The sequence below is a fragment of the Nerophis lumbriciformis genome, linkage group LG06, assembly GCF_033978685.3.
Source record: "Nerophis lumbriciformis linkage group LG06, RoL_Nlum_v2.1, whole genome shotgun sequence".
Lineage (NCBI taxonomy): Eukaryota > Metazoa > Chordata > Actinopteri > Syngnathiformes > Syngnathidae > Nerophis > Nerophis lumbriciformis.
The window spans coordinates 56,658,629-56,678,450 of NC_084553.2; the positions used below are offsets into that span (position 1 = coordinate 56,658,629).

The 19,822-nt window shown below is 40.7% G+C and overlaps 2 protein-coding genes across 2 annotated transcripts in view; one reads left to right on the plus strand and one right to left on the minus strand.

The window, feature by feature from the left end:
* Window positions 1–1,122: 1,122 nt before the first annotated feature.
* On the minus strand, window positions 1,123–18,020 carry LOC133608916 (arylamine N-acetyltransferase, pineal gland isozyme NAT-10-like). The gene is made up of 2 exons (XM_061964567.2): window positions 17,937–18,020; window positions 1,123–5,605 (listed from the first exon to the last, which is right to left on the minus strand). The coding sequence occupies exon 2, from the start codon at window positions 5,598–5,600 to the stop codon at window positions 4,728–4,730; it is 873 nt and encodes a 290-aa protein (XP_061820551.2). The 5' UTR covers window positions 5,601–5,605; window positions 17,937–18,020; the 3' UTR covers window positions 1,123–4,727.
* Window positions 18,021–18,447: 427 nt separating this feature from the next.
* The window catches only part of sdr42e1 (short chain dehydrogenase/reductase family 42E, member 1), a 6,013-nt gene continuing 4,638 nt past the window's right edge, over window positions 18,448–19,822 (plus strand). The window contains exons 1-2 of the mRNA XM_061964566.2: window positions 18,448–18,511; window positions 18,768–18,843. Coding sequence (XP_061820550.2) covers window positions 18,782–18,843 — 62 coding nt within the window. The 5' untranslated portion in view covers window positions 18,448–18,511; window positions 18,768–18,781. The remainder of the gene's footprint in view (window positions 18,512–18,767; window positions 18,844–19,822) is intronic.

Here is a 19,822-nt window from a genome sequence, read left to right on the forward strand (position 1 = left end):
TTAAGTCAAGGAGAGCACTAATGAACAAATCCATGTAAAACTTTATCTAAAATAACTTTTCCATGCAAACTATATCAAAAACGCATAACGCATCCAAATAAAAACATCTTTGGCACGTCAGTCATGTGCCAAATAATCTTTGTTAGTGCAGCTTCATAACTTAAGAGTGTTTTAGATAAAAGCTGTCTCTCCGCTAATTGTTATGCTTTAAATTGCAAACAAAAATAAAAAATTAGTTACAAGCATCCATGCCATTAGTTGGCATAGTGAATGCTGAGAAAATGTGGAGGAATTAAAGAAAGAAATCTTTAAAAACATGACCAAGTGGGTTAAGCGTAGCGCGGCCAGTCTGCGCCGTACTGAACAGAATGAGTCTAACACCAGCCAAGAATGTTTAAATCATATCTAAACGACATACGTTTATCCATAAAAATATGGAGAAGCTGCTGATGGTGTGTTTGACGGAGAAGCAGCTGGAGGTTGATACTATAGAAGTCCACTCTCCAAGGTAAATGCTGTACATTATTATTGATTCATAAAATACTGTAGTTATTTGTACTACTAGTCCTGCAACAATTAAATGGTCTCGATTAGAGAAAAGCTTTGATTTGTATTCTGTTGCTTCGATTTATCATTTCATGAGAGTAACTAATACAAATGCATATAATCCTGAGTGCATAGAGTGCCTGGAACTTTAAATATGTGGTTTACACACGGCCGCTGTAATAGATAATGTGGGTGCCGTGGTCTGTTTGGTGGAATATTTTTATTACATTTTTTTATTATTACAGATATGTTAAGAGTGCAATTTCAATGTTGACTGTTGTGCATTTATCCCAAAAAAATATGAAAGTTATGGCAGATGGGAAATAAAAAATATTTTAACTATTTTCCCTAAAATAGGCGTTGTGGCTATGAAGTGTTCTTTGAAATTATCTTTTTAAATTATTATTATTTATTAAACACATCCTCACATCACCAAAAAAGAATTGAAGAAAAAAAAAAAAATTATATATATATTAATCATCCAAAAATAATTGAAGAAGAAATACATATATATTTCTTCTTCAATTATTTTTTGATGAAATATTTTTATGTATTTCTTTTTATAAAAATGTGCATTTTATCACATTACTCAACTAAAAAAACTAATCAATAGAGCTGCAGCCCTAGGTACTACTATTCTAATGTATTATTTTTATCTAAAAGTTTATTTTTATTTTTAAAAGGCATCATACATGTTAGAATTGTGCTGTTTTTCGAGGTGGGGCTGGCGACAATTAAACGGTTTCAATTAATTTCAAGTGTTTTGAGTTAAATGCGCTGTCAGAGAACCAATTAAGCACATACAGTAAATTAAGGTACTACTGTATTTCCAAGTTGTTACTAAAATGAGGGTGAAGCACAAAGTTTACATAAAAAAATTGTTGCACACAACCAAGCAAAAATGTCACAAAAAGTGACTTATTCCGTAGTATTAATGGCATCAGATGGTTGACACCCCCCTATCAAAAAATGCGAAATGGTTCGTTCCTAACTTCTCACATGTCATTCAACACAGACGTCATAAAGTCATCAAAGCTCATCTTTAAGCATTCACACACACAGCACCTGTATTTTGTAACAAGGATAAGGTGATGGAAGAAAGGTAAAAATAGAATAAAACCTGTGTAACATAGAAGTTTTGAACAAGCTTCCCTTTTGCATCTCACTGCACATAACTTTGGTGCGTTCAAGGACCTTCTATTAAAGTTAGAAACAGAGGCGTCATTAAGTTATAAAGATGGGGAGATCTAACCCTATACTGATGATAATCTAATCAAAATAATAATGAGGTATTATTATGATTTGTATTATCCACTGATAATTGTATGTGTATCAGCTCATTTCTACTTTATAATCTGAAGTAAAGGAATATTTGACAGATTTATAATGATATTAAAGTGAACACCCAGCAGGTACAAGACATTGGCACAACATTGATTATACATACAAGCCCTTTAAAACAACATTGCAGCCATTCATCCATCCATTTTCTACCGCTTGTCCCTCTCGGGATTGCGGGGGTGCTGGAGCCTATCCCAGCTGTATTCTGGCGAAAGGCGGGGTAGACCCTGGACAAGTCGCCACCTGATTGCAGCCGTTGCAAAATATTTGTAAATTGAGACGACACACACTAGGGCCAATTCAGTGTTGCCAATCAACCTATCCCCATATAATTTTCTACCAGTTGTCCTTAATAATTTTGACAAAATAATAGGATGTCAAATGACAATATGTTACTGCATGAGATCGGTAGGTTGTGAGTTCAAACCCCGGCCGAGTCATACCAAAGACTATAAAAATGGGACCCATTACCTCCCTGCTTGGCACTCAGCATCAGGGGTTGGAATTGGGGGTTAAATCACCAAAAATGATTCCCGGGCGTGGCCACCGCTGCTGCTCACTGCTCCCCTCACCTCCCAGGGGGTGATCAAGGGTGATGGGTCAAATGCAGAGAATAATTTCGCCACACCTAGTGTGTGTGTGACAATCATTGGTACTTTAACTTTACTTAATATGTCAGCAGACTAATTAGGAGCCTTTGTTTGTTTACTTACTAGTAAAAGACAAGTTGTCTTGTATGTTCACTATTTTATTTAAGGGCAAATTTGCAATAAGAAACATATGTTTAATGTACCCTAATTTTTTTTGTTAAAATAAAGCCAATAATGCAATTTTTTGTGGTCCCCTTTACTTAGAAAAGTATCGAAAAGTACCTAAAAGTATCAAAACAATTTTGGTACCGGTACCAAAATATTGGTATCGGGACAACACTACTTTCTCCATACAGGTTTGCCTTTTACCTCCGTGAACATGTGCTCTGCCTCTCACCTGGCTTGAAACCCCCTGTTCTCACCGTCCACCTTCCGTTTAGCCATTATTGGGGAGGGAGTTGCTGAAAGTTGACATCTGCCCTGAATGCTGATGAATAATGAAGCCGAGGCCCACTTGCGGTGCTGTAGTGAGTTCGCGGGCTACCGTTGCATTGTGGGGAATGGAGTATTGGAGCGTGCAAAACAGCAGCCTGCCGGCCGGTTCAACTTATCAGGAAAATTGTACGTAAATTATCAAAAAAAAATCCGTTCTCTGAGTTCCCAATGAACAGACAAGAGGCTGTTTTTGTTGCACCAAGCAAAGGCTTGGAAAATTCTATTGTGTACGATGGGATGAGACGGGAGGGGGTTATCTATTGTCATCGAAGAGCTGATCGAGCTGAATCCAGGACTAGCCCAAGCCCTAGGCATCTTTTTCTTTTGTTTTCAATGTGACCGAAAACAATGATTGTTTACATACTCCCCATTCCTTTGGAAGCAGATGTTGTTGTGTAAACAGGGAGTGTCCAAATAAAGGAGGAGACGTAAACCTTTTTCGTGGGAACGTGGGTGACACTGTAAGAGGTTACAGGTTGACACGTTTCTCCTCAATTGAGCAAAATTGAATTCTGCTTGCTTCTTGTCTTGTTTAATAGATGTCATCAGTGTTTGAACCTGACACTAATACTAATCAAATATCATTGTCACACCGCGGTGAGGGATGTCTTGTCTTGGTTTTTTCTGTCTTGTGATGTGCATGTTTTAGTTTGAAAAGTAACTCTCCTCTCGTTTCAGGTCACTTGCCCTTCCTTTTGTGTCATCAGTCTGACGTCATCCCGGTTCCCTAATTGTTTCCACCTGTTCCCTATTACCCTCATGTGTCTTATAAGCCCACTCCTCCCTTTGTTCTGTGCCAGATTGTTTCGTTTATTTGTACTCTCTAGCGTCCATGTCCCTGTCCATGCCTTGTCTTGCCTCGTCTTGTGATTAAGTTCCTTGATCCTGAATCCCTTCGTTGCTATTTTGAGTTGTCCTTTCTTCCTCCTCAGCAGAGTGATTTTTTTGTTATTTAGTTTATTCAGCCGAAGTGGTGAGTTTCAGTTATTTTTAATTCTTTCCTCAAATTTTTGAGTGACAATTTTTGTTAAAACCTTATTAGATTAGATAGTGTAGAATTTTTTTATAGCTGTTGTTTCTTCCTCCTGTTGGAGTGTTTTTTGTTTATACATTTTATAGCATATACGGCGCCAATTATAGTTTGTCTTTGCTTTTGTGTTTTCCTCCGTTCGGAGTGATTTTTGGTTGTTCCTATTTTTTTTTAACCTTTTTTGCCGATTAGTTTTTGGTTAAAATAGATATTGTATTCCTTGACTTTGGAGGTGAAAGGAAGCTGTCAAAATAAAAGCCTGTCTAAGTTACCTATTCTGCATCTGAGTCCTATCCTTTTTACCAAGCCTGACAATCATCCCGGGGGCCATAGATTATTAAGCCTTGACTTTGACACCTAGGTTTTAAAGTCTTGTGCCTGCTGGGAAGGTTTCAATGAATATTTAAAATTATATACTGGCCACTTTACATTAAATGTGTTGGCACTTTTCTGTAAAAAAAACAATTATTTTGTGGGTTTATCGAGATAAATTCGAGACATGTTCTAGATATGTTAATCCCATCTTCAAAAAGTCCAAAACCTAATTTTACATGTGTTTTAAAAAGCTGGTTCCAACCTAATCCATGCAATATTTAGTTCTTAGTGCATGTAAATATACCAAGGGTGTGAGTATGGGGCGGTGGCGTTGGGTTTAGGACAGGCCCTGTTGGAGTCTTGTGTATGGGGGCCCAGAATTTGGTGCTCTGCCCCTGGGAATAACGGCCTCAGAGTGTGCACGAATACGGGTTGTTGAGAGGTTGTAGTTTGTTTGGCAAGCGGACGTTAAACTTCTCCCTCAGAACCTGCTCCACCTCGTCTTCGGGCACATCCCTCATATCGAAGACGTTGACGCCGTCCTCGGGTTTGAAGGCCACCTCGCTGTAGGTCCGGCCAATCAGGGCCCTGAAACCCGAGGGTGTTTGTAAGGAGCAGATGGACTTGTTGGTGAAGAGCGTGCTCGGGTCCGTCTGGAGCGTTTCGTTGACGTCTAAGAAGTACTCGCGCGCACGGGGCGTCATTGTGAAGCAGTACAGCGTATTTGTCAACTTCCTGTTTACCAGACTGGTGCTGGCGAACTCCGGGTTCGGGATCACCGGCTTTCTGCTCGTTTTCTCTAGAACCCAGACCTCTCCCTTGTCCAGGAGACGGAACACCGCAGTCGCCTGAGGCTGGTCTTTCCCGTGGACGAGCTCCAGCGGCTCCCATATTTGCGACGACACCCCGAAGCTCACGTCTGCTATGTAAGTCGCGCCCTCAATGTCCACCCTGTTGACGAGGTGACTATCGTAGGGTCCAAAATCCCCGGCGGAGCCGCTGAAAACCCTGCAGGACAACATGGTCGGGCTGTAGCCCAGTTCCCTCAGCACCCAGGAAAACAGGAAGTTGTTCTCAAGGCACCATCCGCCACGGTTCCGTCTCACTATCTTGTCGAAGACGACCTCCAGGTCCATGATGATCCTCTCACTGCAGTGAATGTTGAGGTTCTCGAAGGGGATCGACAAGACGTGATGCTTGTGGATCAGCTTCAGTGTGGCCAGATCCGCTTTGTCCCGTGGGCTGCGGAAGCCGATTCTTTGGAAGTACTCCTCCAGGTTCATCTTGTCTGCAAAATACAAAATAATATTGTCATTTTGAGTCCGGCAGGTATTAGGACCCCGCACCCTCGCCTTGATGGGTATCGAAACTGAAAGTTAACTTGACTTTGTCCTCCTTCACTCTCTCCATGCTGATACTTCATGACACCATTAATAATAATATATGCCTGTGAGAGTGCATAGATACAAACCCCAGGGTGCATTCATTATGTTTATCTTCTTCGAGCAGAACCAAGGCCAAAGCTAGTCATTTCTAAGGCGTTCCATTTTGCCCAAAGGAGGGAAAATATTTCCTTAACACAGGCATTAGGCCATGGATGTCCAAACTACGAGCCGCGGGCCAAGTGCGGCCTGCCGGAATCTTCAAGTGTGGCTTGCGAGACGGCACGAGTTCAATAGCGGTGTATTCATATCATATATAAACAGCCAGCAGTATGATTGCTACCGTTATGTTGCCAGATGAGGGCAAAAAACATTAATTGTACTTGTAAGGAGTCTCGACACAGCATTTACTTATATGACGCAATCCAAACAACCTTCCCTAGTCATGATGCAGGGAAAAAAAGTCAACCAGCACAAAAATTCTACAAACATGGTCACACATGACACAACCTGCTCATTGAACGTTATAGATATTATTAAAAAAAACGTTCAATCAACTTTATAAAAAACAAAACTACACCCATTTAAATCCATTACAAGAGATGATAGAAAAATGCAAAACACTGTCCACACTTATCCATGTTTAGTGCGTCTTAGCTACTTCCATCCATTCATTTTCTACAGCTTGTCCCGTTCGGAGTCGCTGGGGGTGCTGGAGCCTATCTCAGCTGCATTCGGGCGGTCGGCGGGATACACCCAGGACAAGTCGCCAGCTCATCGCAGGGCCAACACAGATAGACAGACAACATTCACACTCACATTCACACACTAGGGCCAATTTAGTGTTGCCAATCAACCTATCCCCAGGTGCACGTCCTTGGAAGTGAGAGGAAGCCGGAGTACCCAGAAGGAACCCACGCAGTCACGGGGAGAACATGCAAACTCCACACAGAAAGATCCCGAGCGCAGGATCGAACCCAGGACCTTCGTATTGTGAGGCAGACGCACTAACCCCTCCTCCACCGTGCTGCCCTACTTGATATTTCTGATTGATTGAAAAACTTTAAGGCATACTTGCCAACCTTGAGACCTCCGATTTCGGGAGGGGGGGGTGGGGGGCGTGGTCGGGGGTGGGGCGAGGTGTGGTTGGGGGCGTGGTTAAAAGGGTAGGAGTATATTGACAGCTAGAATTCACCAAGTCAAGTATTTGATACATATAAATATATATATATATATATATATATATATATATATATATATATATATATATATATATATATATATATATATTATCTACATCCTGAAAATATGCAAACAAAACTGTGTTTAGATCATTGATACTTCAAACTTGCATAAATATAACATGAATATAGCATAACTTGGCTTCTGAGAGCTTCAAAATGTAATGAATAAAATGCTAAAGTTGTTGATAAACAAGCAATTATTTTAATAATTAAATATGGTCATTTTAAATGAATTATTATGATCATTTAAAATTAATTATTTCCAATATGTTTATTTTAATGTATAATTCTATGGCTGGATGTAATAAGGAGTCAGAAAAAATACAAATAAAAATACAATTAATTTTGATGTTTTTAGCAAAATATAGTAAAAATATATTTCGTTTTTTTTTTAAATTAATAAATATATTTATTTTTAGGTAAAAGAAACATAATAGAATTTATCTCTAGTCTGGATGATTTAGTTCTTGTCACCCTGTTGTCTTCCTGTCATAAAAAAAGGCTGTCCTCACTCAGGTCCGCATGGAGCTGGAGGGGGCGTGGCCTCCAGCTCCGGCTGAAAATCGGGAGATTTTCGGGAGAATATTTGTCCCGGGAGGTTTTCGGGAGAGGCGCTGAATTTCGAGAGTCTCCCGGAAAATTCGGGAGGGTTGGCAAGTATGCTTTAAGGAGGTTGTCACACAAATAAACAAGGTAGGAGTAGAACTTTCACATACTTCTAATTACAAATTATAATAATTATTGATTATATATCCATTGTATTATTAAAATAATATGCACCTTATATATATATATATATATATATATATATATATATATATATATATATATATATATATATATATATATGAGAATCAAAAAACACAGGACGAGATGTTGAACAGTCCCTTGTGCCAAATGTGGAGAGTACTCACTCGAGATGTCCTTGTTGTTGAGAGTGGTAGACATACAACGTGGGGGTGTGGGAGGTGGGGTGTTCTTGTGAGTTGTGTGGGATATGAGACTTGGTCAGGGTTAAATTCCAGGACATTTGGACAAGCGACACATCTTCAGTAGTGTGCCCTTGCATCATTGGGTGTTTCGGCCTTCAAACACTATACACCCTTCACAAAGGTGGCCCGCCGAAGGATGATCAGTCCTCAGCTTGTGTCCCGTGCTCAACTGTTCCAGAAATTCACCCTGTTACACTGCTGTTTTTGGGGCCCAACCGGGGTCCTTCCGCTTGAGCCAAATCCACTGGCTGCTTCTTTCCGCTGCCTCTGAGACTGCTCTGATGGTCCTCCGCAGAGCCTGACCGTGGCTGCCGAGTTCACTCAGCAGTCTGATGGTAGACGACGTCACAAATCCTCTGCATCCCACTTCAACTGGATAGACTTTGGAGTGGCTGCCTCGCTTCTTCTGCTAGCTCTGAGTAGCGCAGCTTCTTACGTTCATAGGCCTCCTCCACAGAGTTCTCCCATGGGCTCTATGACGTAAGCAGTCTTCACTGAAGGGGACCAGAGCACCAAGTCTGGCCTGAGGTTGGTAGAGACAATCTCAGGTGGGAAAACTAGCTGTTTGCCGATGTCTGCAAGCATCTTCCAGTCGCGGGCCCTGTATAGGTGTCCTGCTTCTGGTTTGGTGGAAAACTGTTTGGGTGTTTCCCCGCCCTCTCGGACAAACATTGTTGTCTTCAAGGGATTAGATACTCTTGGTGGCAAGGAGTTGACGGCACCACGCATGCTCTCCAGGGCTGATGCCAAGCTCTTGAGGACCTGGTTGTGCCGCCAGGTGTATCTCCCCTGCGTGAGGCTCGTCTTACATCCTGTCATGATGTGTCTGAGGGTTGCTGGGGTTGGGCAGAGGGCACAGATTGGATCCTTGCTATACCACTGATGGAGATTCTTTGGTGATGGGAGCACATCATACGTTGCTCTGATGATGAAGCTGATTTTACTTGCTTCCATCTGCCATAGCTCCTTCCAGCTTATCTTTCTCTTCTCCAATCCTTCCCACTGCATCTATTGCCCCTGTTTGGCGAGAGAGACAGCCTTCGAACTCCTCAAAACCTCCTCCTGGCGACGCACCTCCTCCACCACCAGCGTCCTCCGCTCTGATGTTGTAGCATTTTTCCAGGATGGTTCTCTTGCAGTCAGGCCGAAGCCTCCTCTTCCCTGTTGGACCTTTCCCACGATGTCTTTGTGCCTCAGGGCCACTGTAGCTTGCTGCACCGCATCGGATGGTGTCCACCTCCGCCCAGTTACTAGGGGCGGTGCAACAGTGCTGAGGGTCTTGTCTCTGGAGTCCTTCAGTGTCATCTGGAGTCTAACTTTAGAACACTTGTATTCCTCAGTTAGACTAGTGAGAGGTGGTAGCGGGGGTGTATTTTGTAGCGTCCCGGAAGAGTTAGTGCTGCAAAGGGTTCTGGGTATTTGTTCTATTGTGTTTATGTTGTGTTACGGTGCGGATGTTCTCCCGAAATGTGTTTGTCATTCTTGTTTGGTGTGGGTTCACAGTGTGGATTATATTTGTAACAGTGTTAAAGTTGTTTATACGGCAACCCTCAGTGTAACCTGTATGGCTGTTGATCAAGTATGCGTTGCATTCACGTGTGTGTGCGTACAGAAGCCGCACATATCCCTGTGACTGGGCCGGCACGTTGTTAGAATGGATGAAAAGCGGACGTGACGACAGCTCGTAGAGGACGATAAAGGCAGTGCCTTTAAGGCACGCCCCCAAGACTGTGTTCCGAGTGGAATACGAGAGGATGGTTGCCCCGGAAGATTTTCGGGAGGGGCAATTCCCAGGAAATTCGGGAGGGTTGGCAAGTATGCTCTACCGCCGCGTGCGCACAGTTTGCTGAAAAACTCAGTGTACTCGGTGCTGAGCTAAGCCGGCGATTTGGTGACTTTGATGGTCAGAAATGTAGATTTGAACTGCTTAGTAATCCCTTCGCAGTTGTTGTGGAAAAATCACCAATTAACCTCCAAATGGAGCTGATTGAACTCCAGTGTGATGACACGCTGAAGTCAAAGTATGATGCTGTTGGCGCCGCACAGTTTCCACAATTCATCCCTGACACAATGCACCCAAGCTGCTCAATTGCTCTCCATGTTCGGCAGCACTTATCTATGTGAGCAACTTTTCTCCTCAATCAAGATGACGAAAACGTCTCACAGGATACGTCTGACTGATGAACACCTTTATTCGATAATGAAGGTTGCCTCAGCTCAAAGCCTGAGCCCCGACATTAATGAACTAGCATCCAAGAAAAGATGGCAGGTATCTGGCTTGGGCACATCAGATTAGATCAGTGTGTTGCAAACTGAGCAGTTTAAAGTCCTGAATGATTGGTTTATTCATTGTTATTTTATTTTGTAATTTATTAGCCTGTGGAAAAAAGTAATGTTGATATTTACCTTAGAAGGCTGCAAATAGAAAAGAGGCATTACATTTTTATTTAAATTGTATTTGATATGCCATTGATATTTTTTAATTATTATTACTATTATTTGAAACTCGATTTTGCATGTCACTGTAAAGTTATATAAGCCTTGCTTGTTCAATATTCAATGCAAAACTTGTTTGGGTCCCTATTAAAAGTTTAATTGGTTCAACCTTGGCCCGCGGCTTTGTTAAGTTTTAAATTTTGGCCCACTCTGTATTTGAGTTTGACACACCTTCCTTAGTTGTTCAACTTGTTGTTTGTCCTTGAGGCTTGTGTTGTACCATCTGCCCAGGCTTTTGACAGGCTGCTCAGACACCGTTGGAATTGGGTCTTCGTCGATGTAGAACCTTGTGTCTCTCAGCACCCTCTTGATTATGGAGATGCTTTGAGATTTGCTAGCCTTGAATTTCATTCGGGCCCACTCGATGTTCTCCTGCATCTTTCCAAGTAGACGCTTAGTGCATGCTGCAGTAGTGGTTAGTGTTGTCATGTCGTCCATGTATGCCCTGATAGGTGGAAGACGGAGCCCAGCCCTGGTTTGTTCTCCACCCACCACCCGCCTTGAGGCCCTCATGATGACTTCCATGGCCATTGTGAAAATCAAGGGTTATTATTATAGAGGTTTATTTAAAATAGGGACAGATACAAAAACATAGACATCTGAAACAGTTATCCAATGTATGCATCATAGTGTTTGTAGCCAAAGCTAATTTACAACACTTGTCCCCAACAACAACAACAACACAGATCCAACATCATTAAAATAGGAAAATAAAAAATAGAATGAGTCGATAATAATGATAATAGTAATAATATAGACAAAGTGCAAACTAGAATTAAAAGCCAATAATAATAATAACACAGACAAAGTGCAGACTAGATAAAAACGAGTAAAAACTAAACATGGGAACACGATTGTTGCTCAACTAGCCATAATTTTGTTTGTTTTTTGAAAGTGACAAGTGCAGGTATACTTTTCAAAGTGTCCGGTAAAGAGTTCCATAGTTATGGTCCTTTTATTGAAAAGGCAGTTTGGGCAAAAGATGTCCTACCAAATGGAACACAACAGTTGCCTTTTGACATTGCTCGGGTGGTAGATCTGGTACCACTTTGCAGTCTTGTAATTGCCTTGCAGAGCAATTGGGGAGTAGAGTTATCCAAGCATTTAAAAACCAGTTTGACTGTGTGTAACAAAATAAAATTGGTAAAACTTAAAATATTATATTTGGTTCAAATTTGGCAATGATGATATCGTATACTCTTCTTGTCTAGAACTTTCAAGGTGCGGTTATAAAGACACTCAATGGTCTTGATTGATGACTGGTGTGCCTGGGACCATGTAGTTAAGCCATAAGATATGTGTGAAAGAATCATTGAATTCATAAAAGTAAAAGCACAGCTAAGAGTTAAGCAGTGTCTTATAATCTTAAAACAGCCTAGGTTTGCCTTCAGGGTTTTGCACATTTTCTTAATGTGACTTTTAAAATTCAGCTGATAGTCTATGATTATGCCCAAATATTTGACTTCAGGTACTTCAATGAGCTCCTCATTAATTTTTATATTCAGGTTTGTTTGAGGTAGCTTTTTTATGGAGAAGCAGACAGAGTTAGTCTTTTTAGTGTTTAGGGTTAAACAGGATGATGCCAGCCAAGATGCTATTTTGTCTAATTGAGCATTTAACTTCTCAGCAACTAGAGTACAGGTCTTACCTGATGTATATACCACTGTGTCATCCGCATACATCTGTAAATCTATATCTGTGCATACATATGGTAGGTCATTGATGTATAGACTGAATAGTATCGGTCCCAAGACACTACCCTGAGGTATCCCTGTTTCTATTTTGCGGAAGGAAGATCTCACATTATTAATGGTGACACATTGTTCACGGCCCTTTAGATATGACTCAAACCAGGACAATGACTGTTTGGATAAATTGAATTTAGTTAGTTTTGAAATTAAAATGTCATGATTGACTGTATCAAATGCTTTTTTTAAGTCTAGAAATACTGCACCGACCACCTGTCCTTTGTCAAGAGAATGTTTGATCTTTTCAGTTAAAAAACAAGTGGCAGATTCTGTAGAATGGTTACGTCTGAATCCGAATTGGTTGGGTGAGACTGTGCAGCCTGCCATGATGCCTACTTCCAAGCGCTGCCATGTTGTAGTGAAGTTGGCTGTTGTGAAGCACAGCCGCAGGTCTTGGAAGTAGTTCTTGACCAGTGTGGTGATGGGCTCTGGTACAAAGAAGAAGCTAAAAGATTCCCAGAGAAGTTCATGGGGAACTGAGCCAAATGCATTGGCCAGGTCGAGGAAGGTTACATGAAGATTTCTCTTATCCTTCTTGGCTGCTTGGATCTGATGCCAGATCATGCTTGTATGTTCGAGGCAGCCAGAGAATCCTGGAATTCCAGCTTTCTGTACAGATGTATCAATGTATTTGTTCTTTACCAGGTTGGTTGACAGCCTCTGAGACACTACGCTGAAAAAGATTTTCCCCTCAACTTTGAGAAGACAGATTGGTCTGAACTGGCTGATGTCCGATGCATTCTTTTCTTTAGGTATTAGCATATACATATATATATTAGGGGTGTAACGATACACAAAAATTTCTGTTCGGTACGTACCTAGGTTTAGAGGTCACGGTTCGGTTCATTTTCGGTACAGTAAGAAAACAACAAAATATAAATTTTTTGGTTATTTATTTACCAAATTTGTAAACAATGGCATAACATACATATATACACACAGGGTCCATTTCCAGGGTTAATGTGGTCAACATATATAAAATAAAAACTAAATAAGATAAGGCTCAGAATGGTTTCTTAACAAAACTTTTCTACATGTAAAGTGCTATTTTTGATTGATTGATTCAGACTTTTATTAGTAGATTGCACAGTACAGTACATATTCCGTACAATTGACCACTAAATGGTAACACCCCAATAAGTTTTTCAACTTGTTTAAGTCGGGGTCCACGTTAACCAACATTAAACTGCTTCAAGTTGTTGCTCAGATTAAATAAAATGACAAAAATTTTCTTCTACATAGAAAAAGTGCAACATTAAACAGTTTCAAGTCAACTCAGCCTAAAATTAACTTTTCTTAGCATGTTTGACGTGTTGGCAGAAGCATGCAGGCCTACTGAAATGCAATTTTTTTATTCAAACGGGGATAGCAGGTCCATTCTATGTGTCATACTTGATCATTTCGCGATATTGCCATATTTTTGCTGAAAGGATTTAGTAGAGAACATCGACGATAAAGTTCGCAACTTTTGGTCACTGATAAAAAAGCCTTGCCTGTACCGGAAGTAGCAGACGATATGTGCGTGACGTCACAGGTTGTGGAGCTCTTCACATCTGCACATTGTTTACAATCATGGCCACCAGCAGCGAGAGCGATTCGAACCGAGAAAGCGACGATTTCCCCATTAATTTGAGCGAGGATGAAAGATTTGTGGATGAGGAAAGTGAGAGTGAAAGACTAGAGGGCAGTGGGAGCGATTCAGATAGGGAAGATGCTGTGAGAGGCGGGTGGGACCTGATATTCAGCTGGCAATGACTAAAACAGTAAATAAACACAAGACAAATATATACTCTATTAGCCACAACACAACCAGGCTTATATTTAATATGCCACAAATTAATCCCGCATAACAAACACCTGCCCCCTCCCGTCCATATAACCCGCCAATACAACTCAAACACATGCACAACACACTCAATCCCACAGCCCAAAGTACCGTTCACCTCCCCAAAGTTCATACAGCACATATATTTCCCCAAAGTCCCCAAAGTTATGTACGTGACATGCACATAGCGGCACGCACGTACGGGCAAGCGATCAAATGTTTGGAAGCCGCAGCTGCATGTGTACTCACTGTACCGCGTCTGCGTATCCAACTCAAAGTCCTCCTGGTAAGAGTCTCTGTTGTCCCAGTTCTCCACAGGCCAATGGTAAAGCTTGACTGTCATCTTTCGGGAATGTAAACAATAAAACACCGGCTGTGTTATACGGCACAACAGTCAGGGGGTGCATTCTACGGCGGGGGTGCGTTATCCGGCACAACACCTGCCGCAATACACCGCTTCCCACCTACAGCTTTCTTCTTTGCTGTCTCCATTGTTCATTGAACAAATTGCAAAAGATTCACCAACACAGATGTCCAGAATACTGTGGAATTTTACGATGAAAACAGACGACTTAATAGCTGGCCACCATGCTGTCCCAAAATGTCCTCTACAATCCGTGACGTCACGCGCTGACGTCATCATACCGAGACGTTTTCAGCAGGATATTTTGCGCGAAATTTAAAATTGCACTATAGTAAGCTAACCCGGCCGTATTGGCATGTGTTGCAATGTTAAGATTTCATCATTGATGTATAAACTATCAGACTGCGTGGTCGGTAGTAGTGGGTTTCAGTAGGCCTTTACCACTGCTGAACAATGTCGGCAAACCACCGTCCTCCGTTCCCAAACGGGAGATCTTAATGAGGCAGGAGGGTCTTCCAGCTCTGGCTTTTACATGTTGTCCCAGCCCGGTCGTTGCTAGCATGCCGTGTGTTGTGCCTTAGTGTGCATTGTTTACACAACGCGCGCTACGCTACTTAGTATGTGCGTGTGGAAACTCGTTCGGTACACCTTCGAACCGAACCCCTGTACCAAAACGGTTCGATACAAATACACGTACCGTTACACCCCTAATATATATACATACATACATATATATATATATATATACACATATATATATATATATATATATATATATATATATATATATATATATATATATATATATGTATATATATATATATATATATATATAGTATTTATTTATGTATATATATGACATGAGGGATTTGACATCTTGTTTTTTTTGTTTTTTCCAAACAATGCCTCACTGTCTTGTTAAACACTAACCACGAAATGAGACGCGGTGTCTGTCCTTTGGAACCGTTTGTCATTTTACATTAACAGCAGGTCAGTCAAAGCAGTTTAATGAATGCAACGCCTAAAATCCCCATTTGGTCGTAGAATAAAGAAGTCAAAATAATGCCTAACTGCGATGGAATCCAGTAGATTCCAGACCCCCCGTGGTTAGTAACGATTCAAAGAAATCCTGGCGTGACGATTAAATTCAGAACCGATTCTCGATTTAACAAAAATCTCGATCCAAACCGATTCCCGCAATGTATTATTTGTCTTTGTTTTTTTTGTTTTAATGCCATGATTTTAATATACCGGATTTTCCTCCATGCGGCCCCATGACCTAAAATGAGTTTGACACCCCTGATATAAAACTTAAAAACAACACATGAATACGAAAACATTTACACACTTAAACTGATAGAAATGAAATAAACTGAAAATCAGGCAAAATATAATACAAATAAGACATAACAAATAAGTAAATATTAGGCAATAAAAATTGTATTAAAAAATTTGATGACTTAAAAAAAAAATTATGTAATTAATATAGAATTAATGAATGATTGAGTTTATTGAGTATGTCATAGTGGGCTCCATATCATACATGTAGTACATAATATACATATATATCTCCAGAGAACAATCTTCTGCTCAATAACAATATTATTGTTATTTCACACACAATTTTTTTTTTAAATAAATTAACATTCAATTAAACATATCTCAAAAGGCTAATGGGAAGAAGTATAAACGTTTTGAATCCCACCTCTTTTCCACAGTTAAACTTTAACTAATAACATCCGGTTTCCTCTGAAACGCATTTTATCACATTACATTCATACTCACATTTTAATAGCCTGGCCCGTGTGTGCACAGATTTTCGTCGATGCGGCCCCTGAGCTAAAATGAGTTTGACAGCCCTGGTGTAGTAGCATTGGAGAAAGTTATGCACAAGTTTCTCATTGCACATAACTGTGGTGCATTCATGGACCCTCAACATGGGGAGGAAACCCCCAGGAAATGCAATATTAATATTATAATTAGGGATGTCCGATAATATCGGACTGCCGATATTATCGGCCGATAAATGCTTTAAAATGTAATATCGGAAATTATCGGTATCGGTTTCAAAAAGTAAAATTTATGACTTTTTAAAACGCCGCTGTGTACACGGACTTAAGGAGAAATACAGAGCACCAATAAACCTTAAAGGCACTGCCTTTGCATGCCGGTCCAATGACATAATATCTACGGCTTTTCACACACACAAGTGAATGCAAGCATACTTGGTCAACAGCCATACGGGTCACACTGAGGGTGGCCGTATAAACAACTTTAACACTGTTACAAATATGCGCCACACTGTGAATCTACACCAAACAAGAATGACAAACACATAAAATAAAAAAAATGATGCACTTTGTGACTTCAATAATAAATATGGCAGTTCCATGTTGGCATTTTTTTCCATAACTTGAGTCTCTTTCTATGCCACATCAATGTGGAATGCGCTCCCAACAGGTATAAATGAAAGGGCATCTCTATCCTCCTTCAAAACCGCAATAAAAGTACACCTCCAGGCAACTTCAACCCTAAACTAACACCCTCCCCGGATTGTTAATAATCAAATTCAAACAATCAAATGTAGATACTTTTCTTATGCCTTCTGATCTCTCTCTCTCTCTCTATGTCCACTACTTGCTGTACAAATCCTACCAAGTCAGACCTACACTGTTTCAATATCCATTTCTCTGTTCTCAATTGTTGATGCAATGATAACAACCGAACCTAACCCCCCACCTCCACACCCCGAATTGTAAATAATGTAAATAATTCAATGTATACACTCTGATGATTATCTTGTGTCATGACTGTATTATGATGATAGTATATATGATAGTATATATCTGTATCATGAATATGGACCCCGACTTAAACAAGTTGAAAAACTTATTTGGGTGTTACCATTTAGTGGTCAATTGTACACTGTGCAACCTACTAATAAAAAGTCTCAATCAATCAATCAATTTATTTTGGAAAACTTTGTTACATTGTTTAATGCATCCAGCGGGGCATCACAACAAAATTAGGCATACTAATGTGTTAATTCCACGACTGTATATATCGGTATCGGTTGATATCGGAATCGGTAATTAAGAGTTGGACAATATCGGATATCTGAAAAAAGCGATTATCGGACATCTCTAATTATAATCATAACAATAGTCATGTATTGTTATGATTCACATTATCCAATGATAAACCCACATGAATCATAAATCTCTACTTTATACTCTGACGTAAGGGAAAACTTGACATAGTTATAATAATATTTAAGTGAATAGGGACAAGCGGTAAAAATGGATGTATAGATGAATAACAATAACAGGTTTTATGATTATCTAAATTCATATTCTGGTCAGTTTCTATTGATTAGATTGGCAGTTTTTAAACAAATCCAAATGTTAACTAGAACTATATATGCCTAACGAAATCCCAGAATTGTTCCTCTGTTCAATCTGCCAGAATCAGCATTTAGTCGGGTAGTAGTCTGAAACTTAGTGCAACTCTACTAAAACAACGTTGAACTGATATTACAGGTTAAAAAACAACAACAAAGAATTCTCACCTGACCACAACGACGGCGAAGTGTACTTTATAGATGCGCACGTTGTTGCTGATGTGGTGTTTGGACGTTTGGACTTACACGAATAGTGCTTCAACGCAGTTCAGAGGGCGTAACTTGTCACAGGAGGTAGTAAAACAGCTAAAGGTAGAAAATAGAAATATAATTGAAATTTGTTTATTCCTCATTTAGTTTGAAATTGTATGTGTTATATATTTAGTAATGATGCGAATGGATTTTTTTTTAAATATTTTACACTACTTTTTTTATTGCAAAAGTCACCCGGAAGTGTTCGTCGAGCTATCAAGTTAGTTTTATTCAAAATACCATATCTGCTTTTACTTTTCGAAATAAAGCGCCACTAAAAGCAAAAAGCGTTCAAATGAAGCGAGTCGGCAACTTTAACTTAACAGTTTTCAACTACTTCCGGTCAACCTGCTTTCTCGCTGGGTTTAGTTTGACGGAATCGGACCGCCGCCATTTTTTTACGTATACTACGCCAATACACAACGTAGAGACCGGCCAAAGGATCCATCTAACAAACTCTCCACAACCTGTGAGAAATAAGTTAATCAAATGTAAACATTTATCTCGTTTTACCGCGTCCATTGTGAGTGTACTGCTCACTGTAGTGTAGTATAGTGTTATATTTTTTTATCCTCACACCGTGGTGTTGTTAGATTGAGACGTGGTATGCTCAGTAGCGATTTACGCAAAAAAATAGCATCGTGGTTTGTTAGCAGTTTGTGAATCCTAACGACTTCATACATGTGTTTGTTACATAATTCCTAATGTAACTTAATATTGTCTGACATATCTTATTTTTCCTCTCAGATTCGCCGCCTGAAATGGAAGCTGCACGCACAGAAACATACCTCATAACAGGAGGTTGTGGATATTTCGGTTATCGGTAAGTTATCTTACAAGGCAAATATGTGTCTTTTTCGTAATGTAGCTTTTGTATCAAACCCAATTGTAGTGTTTATGTTGGTTAGTTTTTGAGGAAAGCGACCTGTAGTCGTAGTGACCGGCTTGTTATGCCCGTTCTCAACACAAGGTGGCGTCATCGCAACACATGTTTACCCCAGGGTATCCAAACTTTTTCCACTAAGGGCCGCACACTGAAAATGGTTGAAACCCCATCCACCCATCAATTTTCTACCGCTTGTCCCTTTTGGGGTCGCGGGGGGTGTTGGAGCCTATCTCAGCTGCATTCGGGCGGAATGCGGGGTGCACCCTGGACAAGTCGCCACCTCATCACAGGGCCAACACAGATAGACAGACAGCATTCACACTCACATTCACACACTAGGGCCAATTTTAGTGTTACCAATCAACCTATCCCCAGGTGCACGTCTTTGGAGGTGGGAGGAAGCCGGAGGGAACCCACGCAGTCATGGGGAGAACATGCAAACTCCACACAGAAAGATCCCGAGCGCAGGATTGAACCCATTCAAAACCACTGCTATATATAGATTTTTTTTTTAAACCTTTAGGGCACCCCTCAAGTTTGGTTCCGAGGATATATATATATACATATGTTCACGAGTGGGGGAAGAGTGGATCGTGAGATCGACAGGCGGATCGGTGCGGCATCTTCAGTAATGCGGACGCTGTATCGATCCGTTGTGGTAAAGAAGGAGCTGAGCCGGAAGGCAAAGCTCTCAATTTACCGGTCGATCTACGTTCCCATCCTCACCTATGGTCATGAGCTTTGGGTTATGACCGAAAAGACAAGATCACGGGTACAAGCGGCCGAAATGAGTTTCCTCCGCCGGGTGGCGGGGCTCTCCCTTAGAGATAGGGTGAGAAGCTCTGCCATCCGGGAGGAGCTCAAAGTAAAGCCGCTGCTCCTCCACATCGAGAGGAGCCAGATGAGATGGTTCGGG

Coding starts and splice junctions, on each gene's coding strand:
- LOC133608916 (XM_061964567.2), bottom strand. CDS start 5,600: ATGAACCTGGAGGAGTACTTCCAAAGAATCGGCTTCCGCAGCCCACGG.